At 41.4% G+C, this 27,469-nt stretch overlaps 1 protein-coding gene across 3 annotated transcripts in view; it reads left to right on the forward strand.

The window, feature by feature from the left end:
• RUNX2 (RUNX family transcription factor 2) overlaps positions 1–27,469 on the forward strand; it is a 214,806-nt gene that overhangs the window by 62,307 nt on the left and 125,030 nt on the right. For all 3 annotated transcript variants that reach the window (XM_079298412.1, XM_079298414.1, XM_079298413.1), the window contains 2 exons: positions 3,218–3,374; positions 9,379–9,483. In XM_079298412.1, the coding sequence (XP_079154538.1) occupies positions 3,218–3,374; positions 9,379–9,483 (262 nt within the window). The remainder of the gene's footprint in view (positions 1–3,217; positions 3,375–9,378; positions 9,484–27,469) is intronic.

Below are 27,469 nucleotides of genomic sequence, written 5' to 3' on the forward strand. Positions count from 1 at the left end.
TTTACATTCAGAGGCTGTTTGAATTCAGTGTTTTGCATGACAGCTTTTGAAGTGGCAGCTATCAATGTTTGAGAGGAACTAGTTAGCATGTGCACTAGAGTTGCCCATTTTTTTTTTTTCCAGACAAGCATTTTACTCTGCAGAAAGTCTGAGTACCTGCTGTTGTATAGGAGTTTTGCTTTGTGCTTATAACTTCCTTCTTCAGGCTACATACTTTGGCCAGTTCAAATCCCACTGGACTGAAACTGGGCAAACAGGTTGCCTAACCAGAACTGTGTTATGCAAAAAACGCATAGTTATTTTCAATTCTCATAAGAATTGGTTTGGTTTTATTTTGGGGATTCATGTACCTTTTCGAGCTGTAGTTGAAAGAAAAAAAAAAGAGTAAAATATGTAGGGAGCTTAATTTGGAAAATAAAAGAAAGATTTTGAAAGAATAGAGATAATGAGTATTAAAGGATGGGTAAGGAATGTGCACTGTGGCTACTTCTAATCTTTAATTTTTAACACAGTCCTTACTCATTTCACTGTGCATTCACAGTCCTCTTTCTAAGAATATGTAATTAATTTTGTATTGATACGTGGCATAAAATTGCCAGATCAGGGTTTATGCCAGCAGTCTTTCAGTATATACAATTACTTCTGAAAATTCTCAAAATGACGGGTACCTCTCCAGGTTTCAGACTTGTTTTGCAGAGCTTTTTTTTCTCCCCAGTGCTCCTGTGTACCTGTGCAATAGTCTTAGGCTGGTTTGTGGCAAGAAAGTATCAAGGTAAAAATATAATAAGCCTTTTACTTCTGTTGCGTGGCAGGGGAGTTCCCCATGTTATAGGGCTTTATTTTATGAGCCAAAGTTTTTGTTTTCATCTCTGATTTCAGTTTGTCTTGTCCTTTGGTCCTCTCTGAAGGAGATGAACTGTGGTGCTGCATCCAAGATGCAGCTCTTGAAAAGCTGCGATCGCTCGGCGACGGCAGAGGCATGTGCAGCTCTGGGCTGGTGGCTAGGCTGACAAATTGAACTGACATCGAGTGGAAAGGGCAGGAAGGAAAGCTCTGAAAAGCAGCAGAGGACAGAGGGGAGCCTTTCAAGGGATTTTGCTCCCTCCTGCCAGGTGTTATAAGCGGTACCTGGTTTGGGGCTGAGACGGGGCTTTGATGGCGCTGCCTGTCTGCGCTCTGCAGGTACCTGGGCAGAAAGAGGTGAGCTGAGGCTTCAGGCACCTCTGCCTCTTCCCAGGCCCCTGGCAGCCTGGTGCTTCCTGCTGAGCTCCCAGGTGCTTTGCATTTCTGGAGTTAATGTGATTTTTGTTGTTGTTTTGTGAGGTGTAAAAGGCATTGGGTGCAACTCCCTGGGATGCTGATGGGCACGACAAGAGTGTCCAGAGATAACATGGTCTGTTGAGACTGGGAAGGGAGTGGTTTATAAGTAGTCTCAAGCCCCATGCTTCACAGTAAAACCAGTATCCATTTGTTAATAGTTAGAGTCAGCTTTTTAATCTGTTTACCAGATTATTATTTGTTATTTGATTATTGTTTATTATTCCTTACACCTGGCTTTTAAGCTGTCAGACCTGGTTGCTGCCAGACCCAAGACAGAGAGTCATTGGGATCTCAGATCTTAGCCACAGTGGTGGTTCCTCTGTTTTTATGTTCAGGGACTTTCATATCACTTTAAAGTTAAATCTTTGATACTTTAAGACCTCGTGGTAGTTTGTGGCAAAACTTAGCTTTTAGTTTTGGGTGGTATTACCTGGTGTTTTATGCAAAAAAAGAAAAGCAGGTAAATTCTTTTCAAACAGCGTTTAAGCTTCACTTGCTTCTTTCTCTTCAATATTTCTTTTAAATAAAATAAGCTATAGTTCTCAGTAATACAGCCTATTTTTATATGATTGTAATTCCTCTTTATTGTTTTAGAGAAACATTGTACAGTTCATTGGACCACATAATGCTCTCCCTATATATCCAAAACTCCTCATTCTTTCCACTGAATTAATATCACCTGCAACCTGCAATTTTTAGTTTCAGCCAGGATCATTTATGGAAAAGGCATTTCAGGAAGGCCATATGACAAAATGTATTATATATTTCAGGATACAGAATAAATTACTCTGAATAGTATAAAAACCTCATATCTGACCATGTAAATTGGTAACTGCAAGGGGAGAAACTGTAACTTAAGATATTTTTTCAAGTTCTGGCTCAGCCATGCAATATTTCTGAATTTCTTCTTGTTATAAATTTATTTTCAGCATCAGAATTAGCCAACTGGGAAAAGGAGATTATTTTATTAATATATTTGTGGACGTGTTTCCCCTGTGTGTATATTTTCTTCCTAGTAACTTAGCATTCCTGTTTAACTTTATTTTTGCTTTAAGAAGCCACAGAGCACTAACACTGTAGGTATTCCTGGTGTTTTCAAATCAGAAGCTGTCTGCTCCATGACATTTATTTAATCAGATGTTGGAGCACTGAACAACCACTGAAGCATGAAAGGGAGACTATCAGGTAGCTGGAACATAAGGAGACATGAAATACTTTGATATCTTCTGTTCACCCATCCTGGAATTTGAGGGAGGTATCAGCACTAACCACATGCAACTCTTGCAAGCACAATGAAAATTTACATGCCTGCAAGGAAATACAGCTTTGTTTTATATTGCACATGAGGAGTTTGAATTCCAGCCATGAAGTGCTCCATTGTAGAGCGTGTTGGGCGTTGAGCTTTGCCTGCTGGTGCCCCGAGTGCCACTCCTGGCATGGGTGGATGCACAGATCTCTCTGGCTTGAAGTCTGAGGAGCTCAGGGGTCAGGGTGATGGGTACAACCAGAACAGAGCTGAATCTGGGTGATAAGGGTGCTAATACTAATTTCTAGATTTCCATTTTAAATGCTTTCCCGTGCATAATTTACAGACACAAGCTTTGCCTCCTGTTCTCTCACTGCTCCCTGCTTGCTAAGAACAAAGTTGTCCTTAAGCGTGCACTCAGCATAAGGATGTTGAGCATTTCTGAAGAAATGCAACAATGAAGAAGCTCTGAGAAACAGAGACAGCACACCACGTTTCTGTGTTTGATGTGGCACTTTGTTCTGTGCACAGCGAGTACCAGACTCCTCACCACAGAGCCTCTCCACCAGCGTGGCAGCCTGCAGAGCTGGGAGGGGAGCACACACCTCCAGTGTGCCTTCAGCAGTGGTGACTGTGTCCCTGCTTTCACAGGTGGTGGCCTTGGGAGAAGTGCCCGATGGGACAGTGGTGACTGTCATGGCTGGAAACGATGAGAACTACTCTGCAGAGCTGCGGAACGCTTCTGCTGTGATGAAGAACCAGGTGGCCAGATTTAATGACTTACGATTTGTGGGCAGAAGTGGAAGAGGTAGGCCACTGCCTTTTACGTGTTCGTAATGACCTGAAAAAATGATGCTTAGGTGTCAAACTTACTTCACAACTAAGTATTGACTAACTCCTAATCCATTCAAAGAATCACAGACAAGTTTGGTTTGCAAGAAACCTTAAAGCTCACCTCATTCCAACCCCTTGCCATAAGCAGGGACACCTTCCACTAGACCACATTGTTCAAGTTGCCAGGTTTTTTTTTTATTTTTTTTGTAGTGATGTGCAAATATTTTATTCTCAAACTTCAGCATTTGCACAAAGCAAGTTAGGAGTCTCTGTAGCTTTTTATCAGACAGAGGTGTTCAAAAATTATTCAGGGAGTACCTGCTTCCCTGTTTGAATCACACAGGAAGGGTGGAAGGAAAAGGGAAAATCTGATCCAGGTTATGCAGAGTCAGGGGAGTGTATTTCAGGCCATGGCAGTGAGAGATGGAGAATTCCCTTTAGCAGTAGAGCTGCTTCTGAAGTTGTTGGAGAAAACCTGTAATTAGGGAGACTTTGCATATCACATGTTCTATAGGTTGTATTCTTTAGGGACTTAAATCTTTCAAGGCTTAGCAGCTGTTGGTGGAAAGCTTTCTAGTGACTTCTCTGCCCTTTAGACCAAACTGTTGATAACCTGTGAAAATCACCCCCACTTTTCTTTTTAGTAAGCTGGTTGACTTTTTATGAATTGCTGGAAGCCTGGACATGAACTAAATTTAACCTTTATTTTAAACAGGGGGTATATATAGGGTAACTTTCAATTTTTTTTCTTTCTTTTTATTTTAAGATGTAGAGTGCTATCATTGTCTTCTAGTTCTTTAGGAGTTTTATATAATCTGAAAACTGCACTGCACTTCTAGAAAGCTTTTGTAATCATTGCAAATTTGCAAGAATTCCTCTTTAAGGGCCACATAACAGCTTTCAAACTTCAGGTAATGATTGAAAGGATAGCTCAAAGCAACCTGGCACTGCAGTTCTTGTTGCAGGAATCTTCAGAGTGGTGTTGTATCAGTCATCATCAGATCCAACCTATGTATTTTTTCCTTTGTGTATTTGGAGTAATTATTCTTTTTTTTCTGAATCAGCCCTGCAAAACAAAGCAAAATTGTGCTAGGAAATTAACAATAAGGCAAATTTTATAGTAATATTCTTTAGAAAGCAGTTGCAGTTCATCTTACAGAAGGAAAGAGTTTTTGTCCAAAAAAAATTAAACATACGACAGAGTCCCAGATAGTCCAAATCAGTCAGCACATTTTTAAAAGTGCTTTGTGAAAGTGCGTCCATAAGCATGACTTACAGTGACTGTTCTGTTAATTACCTAGCCAAAAATTATCTTTATCATTTTAGAACTTAAAAAGTATTAATAATAGAGAATAACTTGAAAGAAAGAATTAGTTTACCAGCAGTAATACAACATAACTATGGAGTTTATTCCCCCTGTGAATAAGGTGTTGCCTGTCTCTTCCATTTGTCATATTTTCTTTAAGTAATCAGTTTGCTTTGCTATTCTGCTGATGGATTAGGTTTGAAAGTTCTCTGGCTCCATCACTGTTACTGCCTTACAGTAGAAGTTCAGTAGTGTATCAGCCTTTTAGTAGTGCTGAAAAAGGACTGAAATGTGATGCACTACCTCTGATCTGAGGATTTAATTTCAAACCTATGATATATACTTTTTATTAAAGCATAGGAAATGAAATAGACAGCCTGAAGCCTCAGTAGATACAGATACAGACACAAACACAGAGCTCCTAAAATTTGGTTCCAGTAGTTTAATTTATATTTTTATCTAGCAGACTTGGAACGGACTTTTTCTCTGATCAATCTGGGTAGAATCTATGGAAAAGTGATAGTATACTTTTCAAACCCTCAACATATTTATTTAAGAGACTTCAAAGAAAAACAAAGGGTGTGCACTGTTTTACTATATTGGCTTTCTGAGTTTTGGCTAGTTTCCCAAATAGCAATTTTTATATTTAAAAAAAAAAAAAAAAGTTAAAAAAAAAAAAAAAGGAAGAAAAAAGACAGACTTAACTGCTTGCAGACTTTTCACGCATGGAAGATGAAGAAAGCTTCTTTTGATGAAGTGTAATTATGTCCAAACAGAGCTGACCCCCTCCCCCTATATTTCTTATGATCTTAACGGAAGAAAGTAGGGCTTTTCCTTTGAAGCAGCCGGGACTCGGTGGAGGATCTGAAATGCTGCATTCTCCTGCCAGAGGCAGGATGGAGAAATTGGTCCAGACTTGTCTCCCAGACTTAGAACAGAGAGGGGGGGGGGGGGGGGAGAGAGAGAGAAGGAGAGAAGGAGAAAGAGTTATCATTAATGATAGATTTTTAGTACTATGCTTAAAATAGCAGGAAAAGAAATCAGTAGTTGCAAACAGAAGTGAGAAAGCTCCTTACATAGACAAATATCAGCAAATACAAGTCCTGAAGCAGAACAGGAAAAAATAAACTAATAAAGAAATGATTTTTCGGTGGCAAGAAACTAATCCACACCTGTTCCTGACTTGAGATTTACATCTTTCTAAGCAGCTCGTGCTTTGATCTCTGTATCTCTAAATTTGATTGTGAAGTCTGAATCATCAACTTACCACTTCACCTCCTCTCCCACGTTTTTACTTGCTTCCCATGGCTCAATGGAGAAACCCGATTTTTATACATATTCATTTCGTTTGCCTGACAGAAGCTTCACGTTTCTGTTTGCATAATTTCTCTTAAGCACCTTTTTTGGATTCATAAGAGTGAGTACCCGGAGTGTTTGATGCCAGTGCAGCAGTTGTTTGTATGTGGTTTTCGGGCGGTAGCTCACTTTTACAATCCTGATCCACAGCACAGAGAAGAAAGAATTCCTGTCTTCAATAAGCAAAGGATCATAACCTTAATTTTGTTGTGTCCCGATACTTTAATCACATTAGCATCTAACTGAAAAAATATGCAACACGCACACACGAGCTGCTGAGGCTCTTTTCAAGCTCCTTTCTGGGGCTTGCCCTGTGCTTCAGCATATGTCCATCTCGTCCTCCTCTGTGTCAGCTCAGCTCACATGTGTGAATAACAAAGAATGCACAGTTTAGACACACTGAAGCAATAGTGCCAGATGACTGCTTGGCTGGGGAATTTAATAAAAGAGAGCTACAATTAGTCTGTAGCCTCTGAAAGTGGATAGTTGAAATGACTAAGGGCAATAAAGCAAGGTGATAAAAAGTGCATTAAAGGATTTTGTAGCTGAGGAGGGATAGCTGTGAAATAGCTGTGGAAGGCATCAGCATCACTGAAACAGGGGAACTTAAAAATTTATTTCATTCTTAATCCTGTAATATGTAAATCATCTCCTGAAAGCTCTGGAGTGCCCTGGCAGGGCCGTGCAGCTCCCCACAATGAAGGGCTCTGTGGTTTATGGAGTGTGAGGGGGCTTCTCAGTGCTCCTTCATCCACACTTTGCTTTGTAAAATACTAGTTAGGGAACAAAACCAGTTTTCCTCTTAAATTAGCTGCTTACCTCTTCAGCTCAGGCCGGCTGAGAGGTGACAGTTCAGATATTCTTATTCTCAAGGTCCAAATCTAGCTCTTTTTATTAAGGAATGCATTTTTTTCTGGCCACTGTATCCTGTTGAGATACATTTAGTTAGAAAATATTGCAGTGCTTTTCTACAGAATGATTTTGTAGGTTCTTACAAATAGTATATTTTGTGCTGTTAATTTTTTGTCATAAAAGACATTTATAGGGATTTGGTGTGTAAAGACAACAATAGTGTGGAAGGCCAAATTCTTTGTTCAAAGGTATATGGAAAAGCTCCTTTAGTATTTTTATTACCAGTAATATTCTACTGATCATCTAGGGGTTACTGTGACCTGAATGTCATCAACATACAATCTGTTAGTAAGAACTTTTTGACATGGTAAACTGGTGCCAAAGGAAGCCTTAAACCTGAGCCTGGAGAACTGTATGTATTTGTGCAGTGGGATAAATTCCTCTTTGGAGAGGGATAAAGGGCATGGACACTTCTCAGCCCTAAACAAGCAGTGTGGAGGCACTGTAGGGCCGCTGCTCTGTGTGTGAGCACTGCCCATGCCCTGTGCTGGCAGGACACACAGTTCACCTGTGGGACAGCAGCTGGGCAGGACTGGACAAAGTCTGAACGTCCTAAATACACCTAACTCTGCTCCTGTGATGATTGAGGAAATATTCCTTTTCCCAGTGAAAATGGGGAAAGCCACCTTCAGCCATGCCACTGGGATAGAATTCAGCATCCTGAGATTTTTGCATGCTTAAACTGACAGAGGGCAGGTTTAGATTGATATTAGGATGAAATAGTGAGGGTGGTGACTCACTGGCACAGGTTGCCCAGAGGAGTGTGGATGCTCCATCTCTGAAAGTGCTTAAGTCCTGGTTGGATGGGGCTTGGAGCACCCTGGTCTAGTGGAAGGTGTCCCTGGCTATGGCAGAGGGGGTGGAACTAGGTGATTTTTAAGGTCCTTTCCAACCCAAACCATTCTATAATTCTATTTGCCAGGGTCCTGACCTTCCCTCTAACCTGCATCTCCCAGAGAGCTGGGCACAGCTGGAGCACAGCTTCACCTGGAAAATCATTTTACTCCAAATGACAGTTATATTTCCTTTAAAAAAAAATCCATGTCACATTCTAGTTCATGAAAATTATAGCCAAGACAGTTTGAAGTTGCACTCCTGATAATAAATGATGCATGTCTCAGGCAGGTTTGGGGGATATATGACTTGGACCAGAAAGAAAGACCAATTACTAGATTTGACAGCCAAAGCTCTGTTCTGTATTATGCCTTATATATAAGCTGTTCTATATTAGTCCTGAAAAAACTGCATTAAGTTTGTGCTGTTACATATCATTTAAGATTTGTGCCTTGATTGAATGCCTTCAGAGTTCAGCGAGAGGAAAAGCCCTAGCAGCAAAAATGCACAAATACACCCAGGGAGGAGGGGAAAAAAAAAAAAGAAAGAAAAAAAAAAGAGAGAGCTTTAAGTGTCTGGTAAAGTAGCAGCTTAAATGAGCATGAAGGCCAAAGATTGCTGACTGTTTTATTGAGTCACTGTTGTACGCCCACCTTTTCCTGTCTTGAAACAGTTTTCAGTTTTGACTATCTGACATGAGTAACCGTTGCATATCTAACAGATTACAACTGTCAGTGAGTCTCCCAAACGGGGGCCAGTGCCTGTGAGAATGTGTGCTCAGATGCAGGCAGCTCCCTTTATTTATTTCTTTTTAACGTCTTCATTCAGCTGAAGGCTGTGGATGTCTTGTGCAATCTCTGCCTGAATTTGAGCTTTGAAAAGTTTAAAAAAAGACCAAAAAAACAACAAACAAAAACCCCAACAATGCAGACTGACGATAGCAAAGTACGTGCACACAGACATTTCTCACCCTCACGGGAAAGTTGGGGGCTTTCTTGGTATTTCATAGATGGAATATGTGTAGGGGAAAAAGGCGTGTTCCATAATGATATCATCATATTAGCCCTGGCATATGAAGGACAGAGACACTGACTCCCTGTTAAAACATCTCCCAGGAGGAAAATATATTCTTTCCTCATCTTATTGTAGTCAAGTCAAACAAATGAAATGATAAAACTGTGTGAAGTAAATAACATGTGGTCACATTCTGCTCTCTGTCACACAGCTGCGAAACTGGAGTAAATTTTTGAATAATCTGACTTGCTTTGGATTTACACCACTTTCAATGCAGCAAAGAATTTGGCTTGTCCTCAGCAGTGAATCACTTTTGTTCTGTCATTGTATGATGACCCATTATTAAATAAGAAACATTTAGATTGTCAACACATGGACGTATTCTTGACATAGAGTAAAACTGAAGGGGAAGAAAACTCCTATGGTCAGTTATGTTTTTAATTTTCACGATTGTGGTAACGACAGGGAATAATTTTAAACTGATTCTTTACTGAACATGCATGTGACTGTTTTCATGTTGTAATCACTCATTCCTTGTTGTTTTTTCCCTTTGTAGGGAAGAGCTTTACTTTGACAATAACTGTCCTGACAAATCCCCCCCAAGTCGCTACATACCACAGAGCTATAAAGGTTACAGTGGATGGGCCAAGAGAGCCAAGAAGTGAGTATTATATTCTTTTTGCTTTTATGCCTGCTTAATTTTAATAGAAACCTGTAAATGAAATATGTATATCTTTGTCAAACACTGGTTTTTGCTCAGCAATATATGTGAGTGCATGCTTAATTTGGAGTCTATTGGACCACACACATACTTGAATTAAACACTCACTTAAGTGCTTGGCTGAATTTTGGCAATCCCAAACCTGATTCTCATTCACATCAAGGTCTTGATACATTATCTGCCAGTGTAAATGAGAGCTAAACCCAGTGTATTTATATATAATCTAATTTAGACACAGTAGATAGAATCCTGCAACATGCTGCATTCCCTGAACTCCTGTAAGCTTCCAACTGAAGACATTTAGAACAAAACAGGAGCCTGATCTTTCAGGATCAGTCCTAGCATAGAGAGGAAACATATAACATAGTGCCTTTTTGTTTGCCCTTAAATTCTTTTGCCATCAGATAATTAATGCACCTGGTTAATCTCATCATACCTGAAGTTGGTTTTCAGCTATGGACTCATTGTAGACCCCCGAGGGCCAAAGAAAGATTAAAAAAAAAGCATTAGATCAACAGCAAAGTCTTTGTTTCTTATTTGTGCACAGAAAATATATTTTTTAAAAACATAGTCCAGCAGATTTTCACCCAGCACATGTGTCTCATAGCCATGCAAGCTGAGTAAGAACTTATTTGCCATGATTTATCTATTTTGCAATGGCTGTACTTTTATGACAATTGTGTTTTGTCATGTTCTAGCAGTTTTATGGGTAGCACTTATTTTTAGATACAGTCTGGTTAATCCATCAGGATTTATCTGGCTGTCTCTCTGTCTAGCACATTTAGCTGGTAACCAGTCTCACATCATATGGGTATCACTGATGAGCCAGTTCTGGAGTTTTTCTTCATCTAACTATAAATGACTCTAAATTGATTGGATTAGCCAGGTATAGCGTTATTTAAATTACACTTAGAGATTAAGAATTATTTGATGAATAACCACATTAAAAGAATCCCCATAATGGAAGCATCTCAAATAATTATTTTACCTTTGATCTGCACATACAAATGCGACCTTCAAGTTGCTTTCATGGTGTTTTGTTTAAAATACCACAAAGACAGAAGTAGAAAGATGTAGACAGAATTCATGCAGTTAAGTGTTTCTCGTGCCAACACACGCTGCCAAAGTCACCTCCTCTTACACCAAGGTGGGAACTGAAGTGCTCCCTGTAAGAATTGTCTGGGCTTTAGAGTTTCACCTTGAAGGACAGCTAAGAGAAAGCAAATAGCTCTGGGTACATTTCATTAGGTACTTGTGGTGCTACCTGCTCACAGCTGAGGTGTCCTGATGTCACAGCAGGGGGATTTTTGTTCTGTCTTCTCTCTGTGAGTCAGTTCCCATTTTTAATTTTCACTTGCAGCTGGTGCCCCACGTAGCTTTCTTGGAGAACACTGGGGAAGCTGCATTCATGGAGTAAAAAGCAGGGAATAAGTTATATATCATTTAGCTATTCTCATCTGGAGGCTGCTTCCATGTATTGATGCATCTGCAAAAGAGAAAATATCCTGGCAGAGGACACAACCATGGTGAAAGAAAAGAGAGGCTTGAAAATGATGTGTGAAGAGCAGTGTGTACTGCCCTGCACAGCACAGAAAGGGACCCCACTGGCATGGGGATGTTTTGGTGATCAGTGGATTGAAAGTGAGTCTGTGTTCATAGAATTTAACAATTCTATGTTGTTCCTATAACTATTCTCCTAGTTCTGCTGGAATTTTTTATTTTAGACCTAAAAGGCCTCTGTACGTGATACCCATCTCCTGGTGTCTTTGAATAGCTGAGCCTAGAAATTCCCAGTTAACTGAGTTCTTATGACCTACATGAAGTTATCGTGCCCTTCTTCATCATTTTCTTTTCTTTCTTTTTCTCTCTTTTTTTTTTTTTTTTTTTTTTTTTTTTGTTTTGTTTTGTTTCGTTTTAAGAAAGTAACATTTGAGCTTGGATGTCCATTTGTATTTTAATGTTTTGGTGGAATACTGCAATCTTAGACTTTCAAGTCATTCTGATACATCCCTGGAATGACTCATTATTAACGTTGAATTTGGAGGGAAAGAGTAGCTCCAGTGAGGTGTGGGAGTTTCACTGAAGTTTTGCTTTCTTCTGAGAGACCCTGCACTTGTGTAGATATGTTAGTTTGGTAGTAGTCATTCAATGAATGTATCTGGCATTTATGTTGCATAAGGAAAATTAAGTGGTTGGGGGGCAATAAGGCATTCAAGGAGCAGCTCTGATACCATTGTGTTTGTCTTTAAAAATTATGTATCGGCAAATAGTGCCCCTCTCTGCCAGGATCTGTATTTCACTTCCACATTTCAAGCATATTATCCTAGTTTTCCTCTCTCTGGCAGCTTAACCAGAGCTGTCACATCACAAACAACTTTTTTCTTAATATACACATCTGGCGTTGGCAGTTGGAGCAACTTCATAAGAGCACATGATCATCATTCATTACAAGATTAAAAAGTACCCCATGGCATCATTGATGTTTTTTAACTTTGATCTTTTGCAGTTGTGATTCATCTCAGTTATAAAACTTCCCTTTAAAGGAACACAACCAATGACTTATTAGAACCTTCATTCTAAGGAGTGTAAACATAAAATTATGCACATCTTTACAAAATGTCATTTACTTTGTTGCCAGCTTATCATTTTAAGACATGACATCATGCTTTAGATCGTGAATTTGTAAGGCTTGTTTATAGGCAAGGCACTCTGACCTTCTGCTGGCAAGTTGACTCGAGCACATGAAAACTGCAAGGTTCCAGCAGCAGCAGGAGCAGCAAAGCCATGATAGACATTGAGAGCCTGACTTCAGGAGTGCTGAACAGTTGTGGCATGCAGGGACTCCAGTTGGTGTTTTGGATGCTCAGCACTTCAGAAAGTCGGGTTCTTAAATGTAAGTGCCATTTAGTCGTATTAAACGCCTGCTTGTAGAAGCTTGCTGCCTTGCCTCTCTGTTATTATTTGAAAATGTTTTAATAGACACAGTGATGTCAGGTTGCTCTGTTAGGAAAACTTGCCCATTTCTATACAAGAAAAGGTCTTCTGACGATTTTTTTCTCAGAAAAGATTTATTTAATTTTACCTAACCTCTTCCAGTCTATCCAGATTACTGTCCAGGGACAGTTTCTGTGTTGCAGAGTTTCTGTGCTGGACTGAGACAGTGCTTTGCACTCTGAGTGATTCAGTCTAGAGACGGGGTTGTATAAGATCTTTGGGAATCATTAGGAAATCCAGAAGTTATTTTTTTCTCTCCTCCTATCCAGGATAAAACCTCTGCCATACACACATCTTAGCCAGAAGAGCTGCCTTCCAGCTGGGAGGACTGAAAGAAGTTTTCCGGAGAAGTTTTCATGAGGTCATAACTGACCAACAGATAGGCAGAAGTTACTGTAAAGGAAGTCAAAGGAAAAAAAAAGAGCAAAGAACCCACCGAAATCTTTACCTAAGCACCCCTTTTATGCTTTTACCTTACCTCATTACAACTGCAAAAATAATTATTTGTCCTTGCATAGTGGTAACTTTAGAATAGGAGGCACATCCTCCTTTCTGGCCGCTTTTGGGACAAACCCAGTCATGGGGAATCATGAGGAAGGGGGGAGGAGAAGTCTATATACTTTTATATTTTGCCTGACTTGCAAAGACTTTAGTTTGTCTCTGATCAAAGGTAGCCTCCAAAGTCACCCACCCCAACTTTCTTGCTCTGAGCTTTGAGCAGAGGCGTTTCAGGGCAGAAAAGTGCTGTGCTCCCTTCAGCTCCCGAGCTGTCTGTGCTGCTGCAGCCTGCAAGGTGCACACGTGATGAAGGTATGAGCAAACATCCCATCTCCTTTCTGCCTGTGCACGCAGCCAGGGCTCTGCTCAGCCCCCACCGTCACTGCCTGGCCGACCCGGCTTAGAAAACGCACACAAGTGATTGAGATTTTTGAGATTCCTTGACTTAAAACCATAACAGTTTTTAGGAAGTTCTCCCTCTTTTCTTTCAAAGGCTGAGAGGGTGGAGGGATAAGTCTGAGGCGAGTGGAATGTGCTTTGGAGTAGAACAGCTTTAAATCTTTCAGTTTGCCTTTCTTTTTAATTTTTTTTTCTTTCCTTTTTTGCTTTTTATTTTTTTTTCTTTTTTTCTCTTTTTAAATTTTTTTTTCTTTCTTTTTTCTTTTTCTGTTGACTGCCTGTCAGGAGCTGGGCTGGTGGCCAAGCAGGAAATGACACATCGAGAGGCATTTGTGTTGTGCAACATTTTGTGGAACTGATGCAAGGATACATTGTCTGTTTACGCATTCCTCTGCTAACAGCCTGCATGGCAGTAATTTTATTCAGGGACACATGGCATGCTACAGCAAGGAGCTAGAGCCTTAACATCTCTTTATGTAGAATTATCACAGCAGTTAAAACTCTCAGTGTGTCCCCCATTTCGAATAGTCTCTGGCCTGCCTTCAAAAACCACTCTACCAGCCCCTCTTCCTTCCCAAGAATATATTTGTTTGACTGTAGGGTTTCTTTTTGTTTTGTTTTGTTTTGTTTTGTTTTTTGGGTTTTTTTTTGCACTGTGGTAAATTGGGGCAGTGCAGAGAGAGAGTGAGAAAGAGAGACTTTGCAGAACAAGAGGAAATTTTACAGGCAGGTCTCCACTTCGTGCATCTCCCTCAGACTGAGCAGAGCAGTGCAGCTTTTTTGAGCAATGCTTTGCCGACGCTGAAGGCGTCGGTTTGCATCTGCATGTGGTTTGGCATGGGGAGGTTTTTAATTAAAGTCAATGCTAAATACCCCGAGATGTGATGAGCGAGTCTTGGGGTTTCATCCAAACCGAAGTTGGAAAATCTGTGGCTCTCTCTGGTGTCTTTCAGAGTGACAGATCTCTGCTGAGGCTGGCTGGGTAGGTCTGGATTTATCCCAGTGGCTGTGGGAGCTGAGGAAGGCAGAGTGGGCGGTCTGGGGTTCAAAAGTTGCTCTGAATGACTTTGTAGAGCTTAATGTACACACTCTAATGCACCTTTGTAAGAAACAAGGCAAAATGTGATTGTGCAGCCAGAGAAATGTTCAGCAGGGCCATGGTTTGGAGAGGTTTAGGTTTTCTTCTGTGACCATTATTAGAGTATTTGAGCATGAGCACAGTCTGCTTACAGGCTGGGACCTGACGTCCTTGTCACCACGTCCCCAGCACGGAGTTGCAGTATTTCTGTTTCTGTTTCCAGTGGTACACCACCAGGTCCTTACTGCAATGTAAAAGGCAAGACAGAGTTTCACTCACCATCATTTGCTGCTGGTTTTTTTTTTTGCAAATGTGTAATTTCAGAGAACTGTTCTAGTTGGGGACTGGAGGTCCTGAGCGTTCCCGGAGGTTGTAAGAGTCTGATGTGGTGATTCAAGTGTTCCCACCAAAGGTGACAGACATTGCATATGCCAGTGGTTTAGGTTTACTTTTGAGATGAGTGTGCAACCCACAGAGCAAGGCTCCTTACAGTTACCTCAACCAGTAGTGAGGCACAGGGTGTCCAGAGAAGCTGTGGCTGCCCCATCCCTGGAAGTGTCCAAGGCCAGGTTGGAAAGGGCTTGGAATGACCTGGGATAGTGGAAAGTCTTTCTGCCCATGGCAGGGGCATTGGAACCAGATGATTTTCAAGATCTCTCCCAACCTAAACTATTCTATGATTCCATGATTCCATGATTCTATGATTCCATGATTCTATGATGCATGGTGCTGTGACAAGGTGACCTGGGACTGTTGGGTTGGTAGCTGCATCCCAAGGACCAGCTGGTTCTTATTTCTTCCACTGTGGCTAGAGAGGGACTCGTGCATAAAATCTCATTGTCTGAGAAGCAGACTGTGAGACAAAATATTTTCCTGATTGTGACTATTTTTCTGCTGGTGTAGTGTGTAAAGTGATTCAAAAGCAAAATCTACTTAGTTCACTCATGGCTTAAATTTGTGCACTGTAAGAACTCAGAACTGCTGATATTCTGAGTTCTGAAATCTCAGCAATCTACATGACAGCACTGAGGCTCTCTCCATAGGAGGACATTGCTGCCCAGAGAGGTGACAGGGTGACCATGTTCACTGTTATGGTGTCAAGATTATGTAAAACAAATGCACAAGTCTGAGCACAAAACCATTCTGTAAGATGTCCTCACCAACAGCAGTGCAGGCTTGGTTTGTATTTGTCAACAGAACAAATTGTTTCCATCCCATTGTAGAGGGAACACTTGCTTCCAAGCAAATCTATTCCTAGTACATTAGGCATTTTATTTGGCCATCAGAGTGATTTTTTCATATTGCAGCTATTGCTGTTTGTATTCAAAGTGTCCCTCCAAGCTACAAATAAATTCATGGCCCCTGTATGTAGTTGTGTTGCTCAGTTGTATGATAAGAGAGTTTTACCCTGAATAGCTCATTATCTCCATTTAATACACAGATGGGGAAAAGGGGTTATAACCAAACAAATGAAGTAACAGTGGAAGTGAGTTCATTCTGTATCTCCACAGGGCATGAGTAGGAGGAGAGGAAAAGGGATGACCATTTCACAGAGTCACAGAGTCAGTTAGGTTGGGAAAGACCTCTGAGATCATCAAGTCCAGCCTATAAGCAACCAGCTCCATGTCAGACAGACCATGGCACTGAGTGCCACATCCAGTCTTTCCTTAAACACTTCCAGGAACAGTGACTTTTTATCACTATGTGACTCTATTCCATGTTAGTACTGTGGAGGAAGATGACATTACAAAAGGCATTAGAGTAGCTTCCCACAGACCATTTTGTTCCATAGTTTTCTCCCAAGAGAACTGTTGGACATCATCACTTTTGAAATGCATTTAGCTTGTAGCTCCTCATATCAGCATTTTTTTCTCACTCTTCAATGTAGCACCTCTTATACACCTCCCTTCACTTTTCAAAATTATCTGGGAAATAAGGAACAGGGTGAATATATTTAGGAGACACTGGATCAGAATAGTGTAAGTGGAGTATTAGGTAGCACTTGTTTACTGTCTATTCTAAATTTATGTTTAAAGTTTTTATAAAATTTATTTTTATTCTCCATATAAACTTTCTCCACTGAAACATGGTCATCCCAGACGTGAAACACAGATGCTGATTTAACCAGACAAGGAATGCAGAAGAGGAAATGAGGATGAATATCATACTTAATTGAAACTTCAGGGGAAGAAACTGAGTAATGATCTCATGCTGGAGTATGTTTGGGATGCCAGAATCCTTGCTCAGATAAAGAACTGGGTTCCTTAGTGCCTGTATCTGTTCAGATCCCCTGGTATAAATCTCATCTACAGTAGACCAGTTTACTCAGCACAATAGTGGCTCACTGTGGGCTGAGGGTGGCTTTCAGCTCTCCAAAAATCAGACATGTAGGGTAGGTTTCCTCTGAAGTGAATGAAGAGACACAGGCCCTTGCAGAGTGATTCATATGTTAATGCTTCTCTTAGAGAGCAATGAAGTGCCCTTTGGACTCTCATCCCTTCCCATTGATACTAAATGGAGGCTTGATGACTAGCCTAGACTAGACACCCTGGTTTGGAGATGGCTGGAATCAGATGAGATTAGCTGATATTGTGGTCCCAAAGTGTACTAAACCTGCTGTGTATCTCAATGAGCCTGAGTTAGCTGTAGGTAGCCCAGGGTGCAGTCACAGAGGAGCTCAGTGTTGGATTAATCCAGTGTTCACTCACCTACTTGAGGGGGCTTTGTCTGGTGTTGAACAGTGAACAGTCCCTGGTGCTTTTCTGACAGCATAAGGAATTGTTTAAAGCTGACTTTGAAGCGTGTCTACAGCTGCCATAATGAGTGCAGTGTATACATACCTTGGAAATGATGCTATCTACTAAGGCATCATTATCACCTCCTGCAGGATTTCAGTAGTCAGGTTCTGCTCAGGCCACACTCAGCTTGGGTTTGTGAACTGCTGTTATTTATCTGTAGGCAGAGTAAGGTTCTCACACTGCAGTTGCAGCTACATGGAAAACATTACAAAGGTGACAATTCACTTTACAGGTGAATCTGCCTAAAGGTAAAGAATATTGGGGAACACATTTGGAGATTTTCCTAACACTGGGAAGTACTCCACAAGTCCAATATTTCTTCTTCACATCAGAACATATTAATTGTTCCTCCCTTATCCAAACTTAACACGCTGCCCATTCTCCTGTGGTTCTGAGATGCAATCTTTCCCACAGCGTGGGAAGACAAACCCTTTCACCTGATTATTGCCAGCATAAATGTTTAATGATTCCATCACTCTTCAAACTCTCCCACTGCATTTTGTGAACTTTACTCCCACTTCATAATGCCCTGCTTCTTCAGTAGCCCTGCTCATTTAAATTCAGGGTGCCAAAGAAGGTATTAATCAGGGTGCTTACAAGTGCAGAATCTGCTTCCTGCCTGTCTGTAATCCATGTGAGTAATGCCAATTAGTTGTCTGCTTCCTTAAATCCTCATGCACTTTCTCATTCTTGCATTCCTGGATCAGTAGACATGGTCTTCAGTGCAGTCAGAGGCACTTGGTGGTGTTTTGTTTCATTGCTCTTAGAGCTCAACAGGAAAATCATCACCTCTGAAGCACCACAGAAGTGTGCTGGGGAAGAAAAGGATGAGTCTAGCTCTTGTATTTTTGCTTTCATTTGCTAGACAGAGATCTAACTAATTTATTCCAGAGTATCACTGCAGATGTCATGAGACAAGTAGACGATTATTTTTCAGTTTCAGCAGTTTCACATTGGTGCAGCTTTTTTTTGGAAAGAAGCAGGCACATGCTTCTTTCACATGCTTCATATGCAGTCATCATTGTAGTCACAGGTCCATTTTTGTTTCTGTATATGAAATCCCAGATTAGATTTGCAAAGAAGCCTGATTTTAAATGATTGCATTAGAGTGGATCAGAAAGTCAGAGATTACTCATTGAAAAGGGGTGGTGTTCACTATCATTTTTGGTATTTTGAAAATTCAGACCTGTGTTTCTCAGCAGTGTGGAATCTGGAAAGGAATAGAGACCTGGTAATAGAATGCAGGGTTGCTGTGTAATACAAACCACAGGTTAGCAGTACAGAGGGAATTACACATGGAATATTCTTGGGTTTTTTTTTTGCATGTGTACATATGTAATTCTCATAAAACAATGTGCTTCAATTAATTCAGTTATCTAGTGAATTTAGAAAGTACTGTAGACATGTGAAGTTTAATAGAGTTGGTTCCACATTTCTAGGATACCAATTAAATCAAGAATAATTTAATTTAATAATTTAGTGTTTCATTCCATGAGTCTTTTATCACCATAGACTCAAGATTGGTGGAACAGATTTTTTATTTCACACCGGACACATTTTGGCTTTGATGATCTGCACTATGGGTCCCCTCCCACTTTTGTCCTTTTTTGATGTCTTTGAACAATAGTTTGTAAAACCAGCACTGCAGTAAAATCATCACCTCTGTAGACAAAAGTGTTGACTACAGAAGAGGGCTCAGCAATAGAGCTGTGAATGTAAATAATTCAGTGTTTCAGTTCATCAGCTAAGCAGTCCAAATAAAAAACTTTTTTGTAAAAGGACGTATGGATAACATTTTCAGAGATGCTGGCTGGATTGATTCAACTGTAGCTGCCTGAAAGTTTGATGTGGTGTCTCAATGATTCACCTCCTGTCCACTGAGGTCAAGGAGGAGTTGAATGTGTGAGTTAGAAGCTGGTTTATCCCACCCTGACCCTCCAAAGGTGTCAGTGGAGGTGAGTGAGGGAGAGGGGACATGAAGCAGCCCAGACCACTGGACTGGCACAGGGTGCTCTGCAGGTGCTTAAGCTGGGTTTAACCAAACTGCCTGGCTTACCAGCAACTGCAGTAGCACACAGCTCTGAAGAACTTCTTCATGCTCCTTTTTATTATTATTTAAATCTTTTAAGGGGAGCTTTAGTGTCTGCTTTCTCAACAGCCACATTGAAGGGCCGCTCTCCGAAACACTTTAGAATTTAGGGTGTTGGTGGACCCCTTATGTTGTTAGAAATAAATAATCACTGGGTAGTTTATAAATTTCTTGTTTTCCCCTTCTGTGCCTGTTTGGTTAAAACTCTCAGGCACTCAGTGCAGAAGTGCTGCTTTAAAACACCTTTCCCCATGCTGATGGTGCCCTCCTCTCCCCAAAGCTGTGTCCCCTGCAGCTCAGCAGCAGTCTGGCTCCTATACGTGATCCTCATCAGCTTCACAGCAAAGTCAGACAGTTTAATTAGCCTTTATCTTCTGCTGTGCAAGAGTGAGCCCAGGGTATGTCTGTGGGTGCCCTGAAGAAGGCTCACACAGCAATATTCATGGCCTGTGGTGTGAACACAGCCATAAACTTCCCTGGGAATCAGGGCAGCAGGATTGCAGCACACCAAGGATTCTCCAGCTCAGGATTTAGGCTGGGTCTGCTCTTTGCATCTGTGCAGACCTACTGGTCTGTGTTATTAGTTTCACTCTTCTTCCTATTTGCTATTCCTGAAAGATGGCAGCAAAAGAGAAACCTGATAGCAGCTGGCTTGTAGAGATAGTCTTTATTACAGGAGAGAGCAGGAAGGACTTGCTGCTTCCAAAATCCAGATAACAGTGACTGTTCTTTGGTCCCAGCTCAAAGATGAAGGAAGTTTTTTGGGAAGTGTGTTTACATCCATGTGGGATGCAAAGTAAACACCTCAGTAACTGCATATGTGCCATGCAAATTAAATGAGAGCTGTTTTCCTCTGGTGACTTGGTGCAAAAGGGAATAACCAGTAGATTTAAGGTATGTGACAAAGGGGATACTTACACATCAGATAAATAATAACTTGTTGACATAAAACAAATAGATTTTTTTTTTTTTATTAAAGAGCAGTACCTCTAGCTCTGCATCTTACTTTATGCATATGCTGCAGACAAAATTTACAGTAGGAAAGGTCCTCATCTGAGCACTCAGAACTGGGATGTGCCAATGGGTTGTCAGTGTGGCTTTAATCCATGCCTGTTTTGTGTGAGAGAAAAAGTCCTACAGTGTAGGAGCACGTGCTGATTTATCTGTAGGACAGCAACATCCTGTGGGATGGAATACACCCACTCACTCTTATTTTTCACACAGAGACCATGATCTAAGAACACCTTATTTTAAGCAACTTAACCAGAGTCACTACAAAAAATTGTGTGGCAGAAGCATAAATCTGGGTCAGCCATCAGCTACCTTTGCCAAGCTGAGAACAAAGCTTTCAACTGATAAAATCTAAGGAATTTTTATTTGATGAATTTTAGTTTTCAAGTTGCATAATTTTACCAAATCTGGATGGATTTCCATGGAGGTTCTGAAAAAAAAGAGCCAATCTGCTGAGCCAAGTTTCAAAACTCCACTCCAAAACAGAGTGACAAAAAAAGCTCCTTCAAGAAAAGATTGCCAAAAATGTTTTTCGAGGTGCTAGGTTTTCCCTGAGCTAACTCATTTCCAGGAACTTTAGAGCATTTTGGTTGAAATTGAAGAAGTGTGTTCCATACTCATGCAAGAAAAAATGGAATGCAAACAGTCAAAGTTCAGTAAAGTTGGGAGCAACTGAAAATTGGGTTTTGTAATGGGAAGTGTTGAGTAACAGGAGTGATAGGCTGTTCCACCAGCTCCAACTCTAACATATTCAATCTAGGGTGTTATTAATTTGAATTGAAAAATAACCCACGAGCTTCAGTGGAAATCCTGCATAGGGAATTAAGCTGGCAGCTGGCAGGGGCTCCTCGTGGGCAGCTCTGGAGTCAGCAGGTCAGGCTGGTGACAGGCAGGGTGTGACTGAGGTGCATCTCCAGCAGCCCTGGCGAGCAGGACGTGACTCCTGCCTGTGCTGGAGGAGGCACCAGCCTTTGTAAAAGATGGAACTGGGGCCACAGCAGCCAGCAGGGCCTCTGGAGGCATTGTGGGTTAGAAGGCAGCGTGGCCCCAGGCACCAGGGCTTGGCAGGGCTCTGCTTCCCCACCCTCAGCCTCTCCAGAGGGGGAATTTAGGGTGCGTGCTCTCCAACTGAATTGGCACAGGCTGCACAGGCACTGCAGGCTGTAACACACGCACACACACACACAGGGTGAGAGCCCAGAGAGGTTTGGGCTGTATTTTATGACTCTCCAACATGAGACTCCTCACTGCCAGCCCTCCTGCACCTCAGTGCCCCTTTGCCTCATTGACAGAGCCAGTGAGGGCAGTGCTGCTGCTGATAAGGAGTATTTTTAGGCAAAACACCCCAAGTGTTTAGGAACCACAACCACAGGAAATAAGCATTGATAAAACCTCCCCAGACTGCACCCTGAAAGCTCCCTGGGCTGGCTTTGCACCCTGCCTGAGTCCCCTTCAGCTCAGGGGAGAGGCAGCCACCTCCTCTCCAGGCACCATCCAAGCCTCACGCTGGGTACAGTCCAGAGCCAGTCTCATTGCTGAGCTGCAGCTGGAGTCACTGATTGTGGAAAGGTGGAAAAAGGCTCTTCAGTCTCCTAAGAACCTCCTGGCAAGGGTGTGGAGCCCTGTAAAATCTGTGACAAATCTGCAAAAATGGACTGGGAGAAGGTGACCCAGAGGCAGCTTCTGGGGGGGATCAGGTACTCTGATGTCAGCCAGCAAAAAACTTGTTAACTTGTTGTTACTTTCTCCTCTTTTGCATGACTCAGACCTGAAGAATCACAGAACCATTAAAATTGGAAAAGACCTCTGAGATCATAAAGCCCAATGGTAAACCCAGCCCTGCCAGGCCCACCCCCAAACTATATCCTCAAGTGCCACATCCATATGTTTTTCAAACGCTTCCAGGAATGGTGATCTCACCACTTTCCTGGGCATCCTGTTCCAGTGCTTGACCCAAGGTGTTGGGTCCACTTAAAAACCAGCAACCAAAGTTTTAGCAGGTTTGAAAGCTGTTCAGAACACTCTTGGCAGTGTTGCAAGTCATACCTGAGATGTGCTTCTGCACAGAAATCTTTCCCTCCTTCTCTGTGAAACACACTCTCTCTATTTGAATCTGCCCCCTGAAATGAGGCTGCAGGGACTGTTTTCCTTGTTGACTCCTTAACCATTCACTGGAATGGGACTCAGGGATGAGTGTTCTGCTGCCTGGGTTTTTATTAAGTTAAAACAAATTTTCTTTGGAGACAGATTTGAGTGCTAGGCAAGAGGAACTTTCACAGTTTTATTCCCCTCACTACTACAACTTCATTTAAGCTTTTCCCCCATGTCTTTTACTCTCACGGTGTTCCCATCCTTGGGAGCCAAGCAGCTTGAGAGCTGAAAGAGAAGTGTTGTCAGGAGGGTGATTAAAACAGGGATTGATGCAGCTGGGAGCCAGGGTTCAGTCACCTCCCTGGGCCCCTGCATTAGTGTTATGTCAGACACAGTAGCTTTACCCTGCGCCGCCAGTTTATGCGTTTTTTATTGTCTGATGCTGCCAGAAAACGCTGACCCTGGAGTAGCTGGGCTGTGCAAGCACTCAGTGGTGGAGGGCAGTGAGCTCTGAAAGCTGCTCACGTTGCCCCTTTAATTTGTCACTTATGGGTTATATATTTTTTACATTTACATTTTTCAATCAGTTCAGCTTGTCCCGTTCTTCGTTCCAGAATCCATGCTGAAAATTTCCCAACTTTACGAGTTCTTAAAAAAATTCCAAAATCACTCACTTAATTGACATTCAGTATGCAGAACAACTTAGAGTTACAGGAAGGCTTCACATTTTTATAAGGACACAAGTTTGGGGAGAGATTAGATTTTAGGGCTCATATGCAGTGTGCAACAATTGTGTCTGCTTGGTAATCTCTTTAAAGAGGAAAGTGAAATTTGGCCCAAAATTAAAAAAAAAAAAAATTGGCATAAAAGTTGCACTGGTCAAAATAAAATTGTTCCTTCAACATAAATTCCATTAAATGTAAAGCCAGACTCAGCAAATGCTTGAGATCTCCCATATGGACTGAAGAACAGTTTTGCAGTACAATACACTGTTTTGGAGTGCATCTGAGACTGCTCCTGTTTTGGAAACCTGCTCAGGTCTTGTTGGAATGATGATTTAGGCTGTATGTAGCAAAAAGCAGTGTTAGCATATTTGGACCATCAGCATAAAGGCTCTTTGTTACAATAAATGTTTCTTTTTAAAAGGAACAAAACAATCCTAACCTTTGCCAGTTTTTTGTCCTTTAATCTCATGTCAGGAAATTTGGAAGACCAGCTCTCCATGGCCACATGAGTAAGGCAGGGATGTAGGAGGGTGTTTCAGTGGCTGACACATTTGGATGTGAGTCCTTTTGGTCTGTCATCCGTTGTCTCTGACGTCTTTTTGACGTTAGTGATTTGAAAATCCTTCCAAACTTGCTGATATAAGAGGAAACTGGGTACCTCTTTCTCTTGGCTTCAGTTCTGTGTGAAATATGAATAGTGACATTACCCTACTCCAGGAATGACATGAATATGAGAACATGGTGAAGATCAAGGTGTTTGTTTACTCAAGCTGTGTTTTTAAGGTATATTCCCATCCAAAGTACATCACAATATGAGTCAGAAAACTTCACTTTCTTTTCATAAATTGAAACATCTTTACACATATATATCTTTTCACTTCACAGACGAGAAGAAATGGGTTTTGTTTTTCTTTTTCTGGTAGCTGTGAGTTCTCACCATACACTGCTGCTCCATCTTGCTGTGTCAGAAAAATGTCATTTTCTTAGGCTCCAGTTCCTGATTCCTTTCACTCCTTGGAGGCATTGCTGGAGGTAAAGGTGGCTTGTAGGAGCAATCTGTCATTAAACCAGCCCTTAATCAGGGCTAAGTACCTGGTGCTGCTTTCAGGGAATGGAGGTACCAGGCTCTTGTAGTGCCTCCTTAGGAGCTTCCCAGCCTGGAGAGCTGAAAACCAGACAAGATAGAAAGTCTGAAAAGCTGAAACCCCTGGATGGATAGATATTCTTTTTGCATTTGTCTCATACCACTGGCTGTTGAATGACTGCACTCAGGTGCACGAGCTTTTACCAACCGAGTGTTTTGTGACTTTGGGGAAGTGAATCAGCCACTTTGGTGCAGCTGAGAGGAGGAAGCTCCTCAGCCAGCCCCAGCGTGTGTCTTGAGGGGTGGGGAGGGCAGCCACCCTTAACCAAACATTTGCAACCTGCTGCTTTAGCTGGAATAGGAAAACCAGCCTGACAAGAACGAACGGCTTCGCCAAGCGACGTTCGGGGGAGGTTGGTGGGATTTTAAACAAATCTCCTTAAGCAAGCATGAAAACAAGCTATTTAGCACTCATTAATGTCTCAGGTTAAACTCTTGAATAATTTGTCATGGTTTGGCTCTTTTGGTTTCGTTGGTGTTTTTCTAGTGACTAACGAGATGACAGCTACACATGCTTCTTGGTATGCCACTGTTCACAATAGGGTTTAAAGTTGTGTATTTGTTATTGATGTCATTAAAGTGATGGATTTGAGCTTGGTTTCTGAGGCAGCTGACTGGGTGGTTGGGACTAATTTCTAGCAATGGTTTTGGAGGTTGAAACCAAAGTGTGTATAAAAGGAAATGTTTCTTCTTTTAAGCAAATAATTTGAACCCAGATGAATGAAATTTAAGCAAGTGGGCATCAACTCTGAGTTAATTTTGACATAGTTGTCTGGAAATCATCACCAATTAAAATATTTTTATGAGCTCGAATGTAGTATTGTCTTTCGGTGCTTATGTAAGAGAGGAACAAACTGCTTGTTTAACCCCAGCCTTGAGACTACTGGCCAGAATATCTGCCTGAAGTCTTTGCCATATGGAGCTGGGAGGGCATGAAACTTGGCAAACCTCACACTGCAGGGGAAGGCAATTTCCCCACCTGAAATGAAAAAAATTCATAAATTTGAACAGATCACTTCCACCCTGCAGAAGTCATTGTGAGTCTTGGGCATTTAAAGAGGGAAGAAGCAGCTCTGCAGCCCAGGAATCCAAGTTGAGAGTAAAAATGAATCACCTGGGTTGTCTTAATTGGGCTCTTTCATGTACTCCTACAGACTGAATAGCCAGGGAGATATTCCTTCATTTGTACACACCTTTCACACCTGCACATAAAGAAAACCTTTGATCCAGTGCTGAATGGAACAACAAGATGAGTGTATGCAGAATTAAAAGGTTGCACACCACGCTGAGATATTTTTATACCTCTTTATACACAGCACATGTGAAATAAAAATAAATACCTTGCCTGATGGGTAGGAGCACTCTCTGCAGTTTGAAATTGGCCTTTTCATGAAAGTACCATTTTTTTTTCCTGGTTCTTATGTTGCAAAGAGAGTTGAAATCTTGAAGACTTGTATAAATGCCTCTTGCTGTACTTCCAACCACAGTTTCACTATTCAATGAGTCAGACTTTTAATACTTAAATTTTTCTTATTGGGGTTCTATTGAGTTTTTTTTCATTTTCTCTTTTTTTTGTTATTTTTCTACATATGTCTATATATTATATATATATAACAGTACAGTATGCTTATGAACCTGCCTATCACCAGTTTTTGTTGTCCATTCCATGATTATCATCCTTTCATTCCTTTACAGTAGGGTGCTTATTCAGACTCCCAACCCTGTGTATAGATGTTGAAATATTTCAACAGAAACAAAGCTGTTTATATTATGTTTAACTTACAGAATCATTATAGCTTTGGTATGCATGCATGGAATTTGCCTTACTGTGAAGTGTTAACACTAGACCTGTGCCCTACTTCACTCTGCAGGAAGGTAGACCTGAAACTGTGCTTAATTTCAGCTTCCAGTTGAGTCCACACCAAGAAAATTTCAGGGCTTAGTTGCACAATTGAGTTACAGGGGATGTCCCTGTTTCCATGTCAGCTGAGCTGCAGCAGCTGCCTGGAAGGTGCTCTTGGCCCCCCATAAATGTAAGTTGATTTGACTTAGCTTAGCCCTCAATAAAAGTGGCTTAAGATAAGAATCACTGCACATTCACCAAGGCAGGGAGTACATGTGCAGATCTCCACCATCCAGGATCAGGACTTGGTAACCCATTCCACTCTGGGAAGTGGTTGTGTGTTTGTATGGTCCTTTACTGGTGATTGCCAAGCCAATTTTTGGATTTATATTAACATTCTCTTTTTAAAATTACCTGTTGAATCCTCTTAATTCCTGGGTTTGTTGTTTGCATAAACCCAGTTTGTTAGTTCTCTCTGCAGCCCACAACACTGTTCATCACAGGAAAAGGTGTTTTGAGGGTCTCATTTGAAACAGAAATTATTTTATTCATCAGCCTAGTTGGGGACAGACTTCTTTAGAGAGTCTTTGGCACTATTTTAGACCCTAAATTTTGTGTGTCTTTACTGCTTAGATATTCTGGATACAGAAAAATAGCTTGCATTTGGTTACCTTGAACTCCATAATTGCCACAGTATATAATATTGAGAACAGAGCAACCAACAGCTGATTTAAGATTTTTCTTTTAAATCCCCTGTGGCCTCCTTTGCTTGCTGAGGAGGTGAAGTTGCAACACATCTCCAGGACATGGGCAATGAGCAGGATCTTGAGCTCTGTGTGTGAGGGCAGACTGTGGCTCCTGACTTCTGGTGTGAATGAGAACTCATTCAGTTGTTTCAGCTCAGAGCGAGTTATCTAAACTTGTACTTCTGGATTTGTAGCAACATACCCTTAAGCTGCTGTTCCTTCACAGGTAATGACCCTCTTTAGACAAGGGATTTGAGAAAATAATGAGTTTGGATCTTTTCCGCTGATGGGATTGTTTGAGTTGGAAGCATCCTTAAAGGTCATCTAGTTCCAGGCCCTTTATGGTGGCTTTCTGCACTTTGTGCAGCTCCTTTGAACAGTCAGGAATTCCAGTTCTTTAACTCTCAATCCTCAGGGTATTTTCTCTACTCTGTGGTTGTCTAGCAAGTGGTGTCTGTCCCTGTAGTGATTTTTGGTGTCCTGAATGACATTTGGCTCTTATTACATGTA

Source organism: Erithacus rubecula (genome assembly GCF_903797595.1).
Source record: "Erithacus rubecula genome assembly, chromosome: 2".
NCBI lineage: Eukaryota > Metazoa > Chordata > Aves > Passeriformes > Muscicapidae > Erithacus > Erithacus rubecula.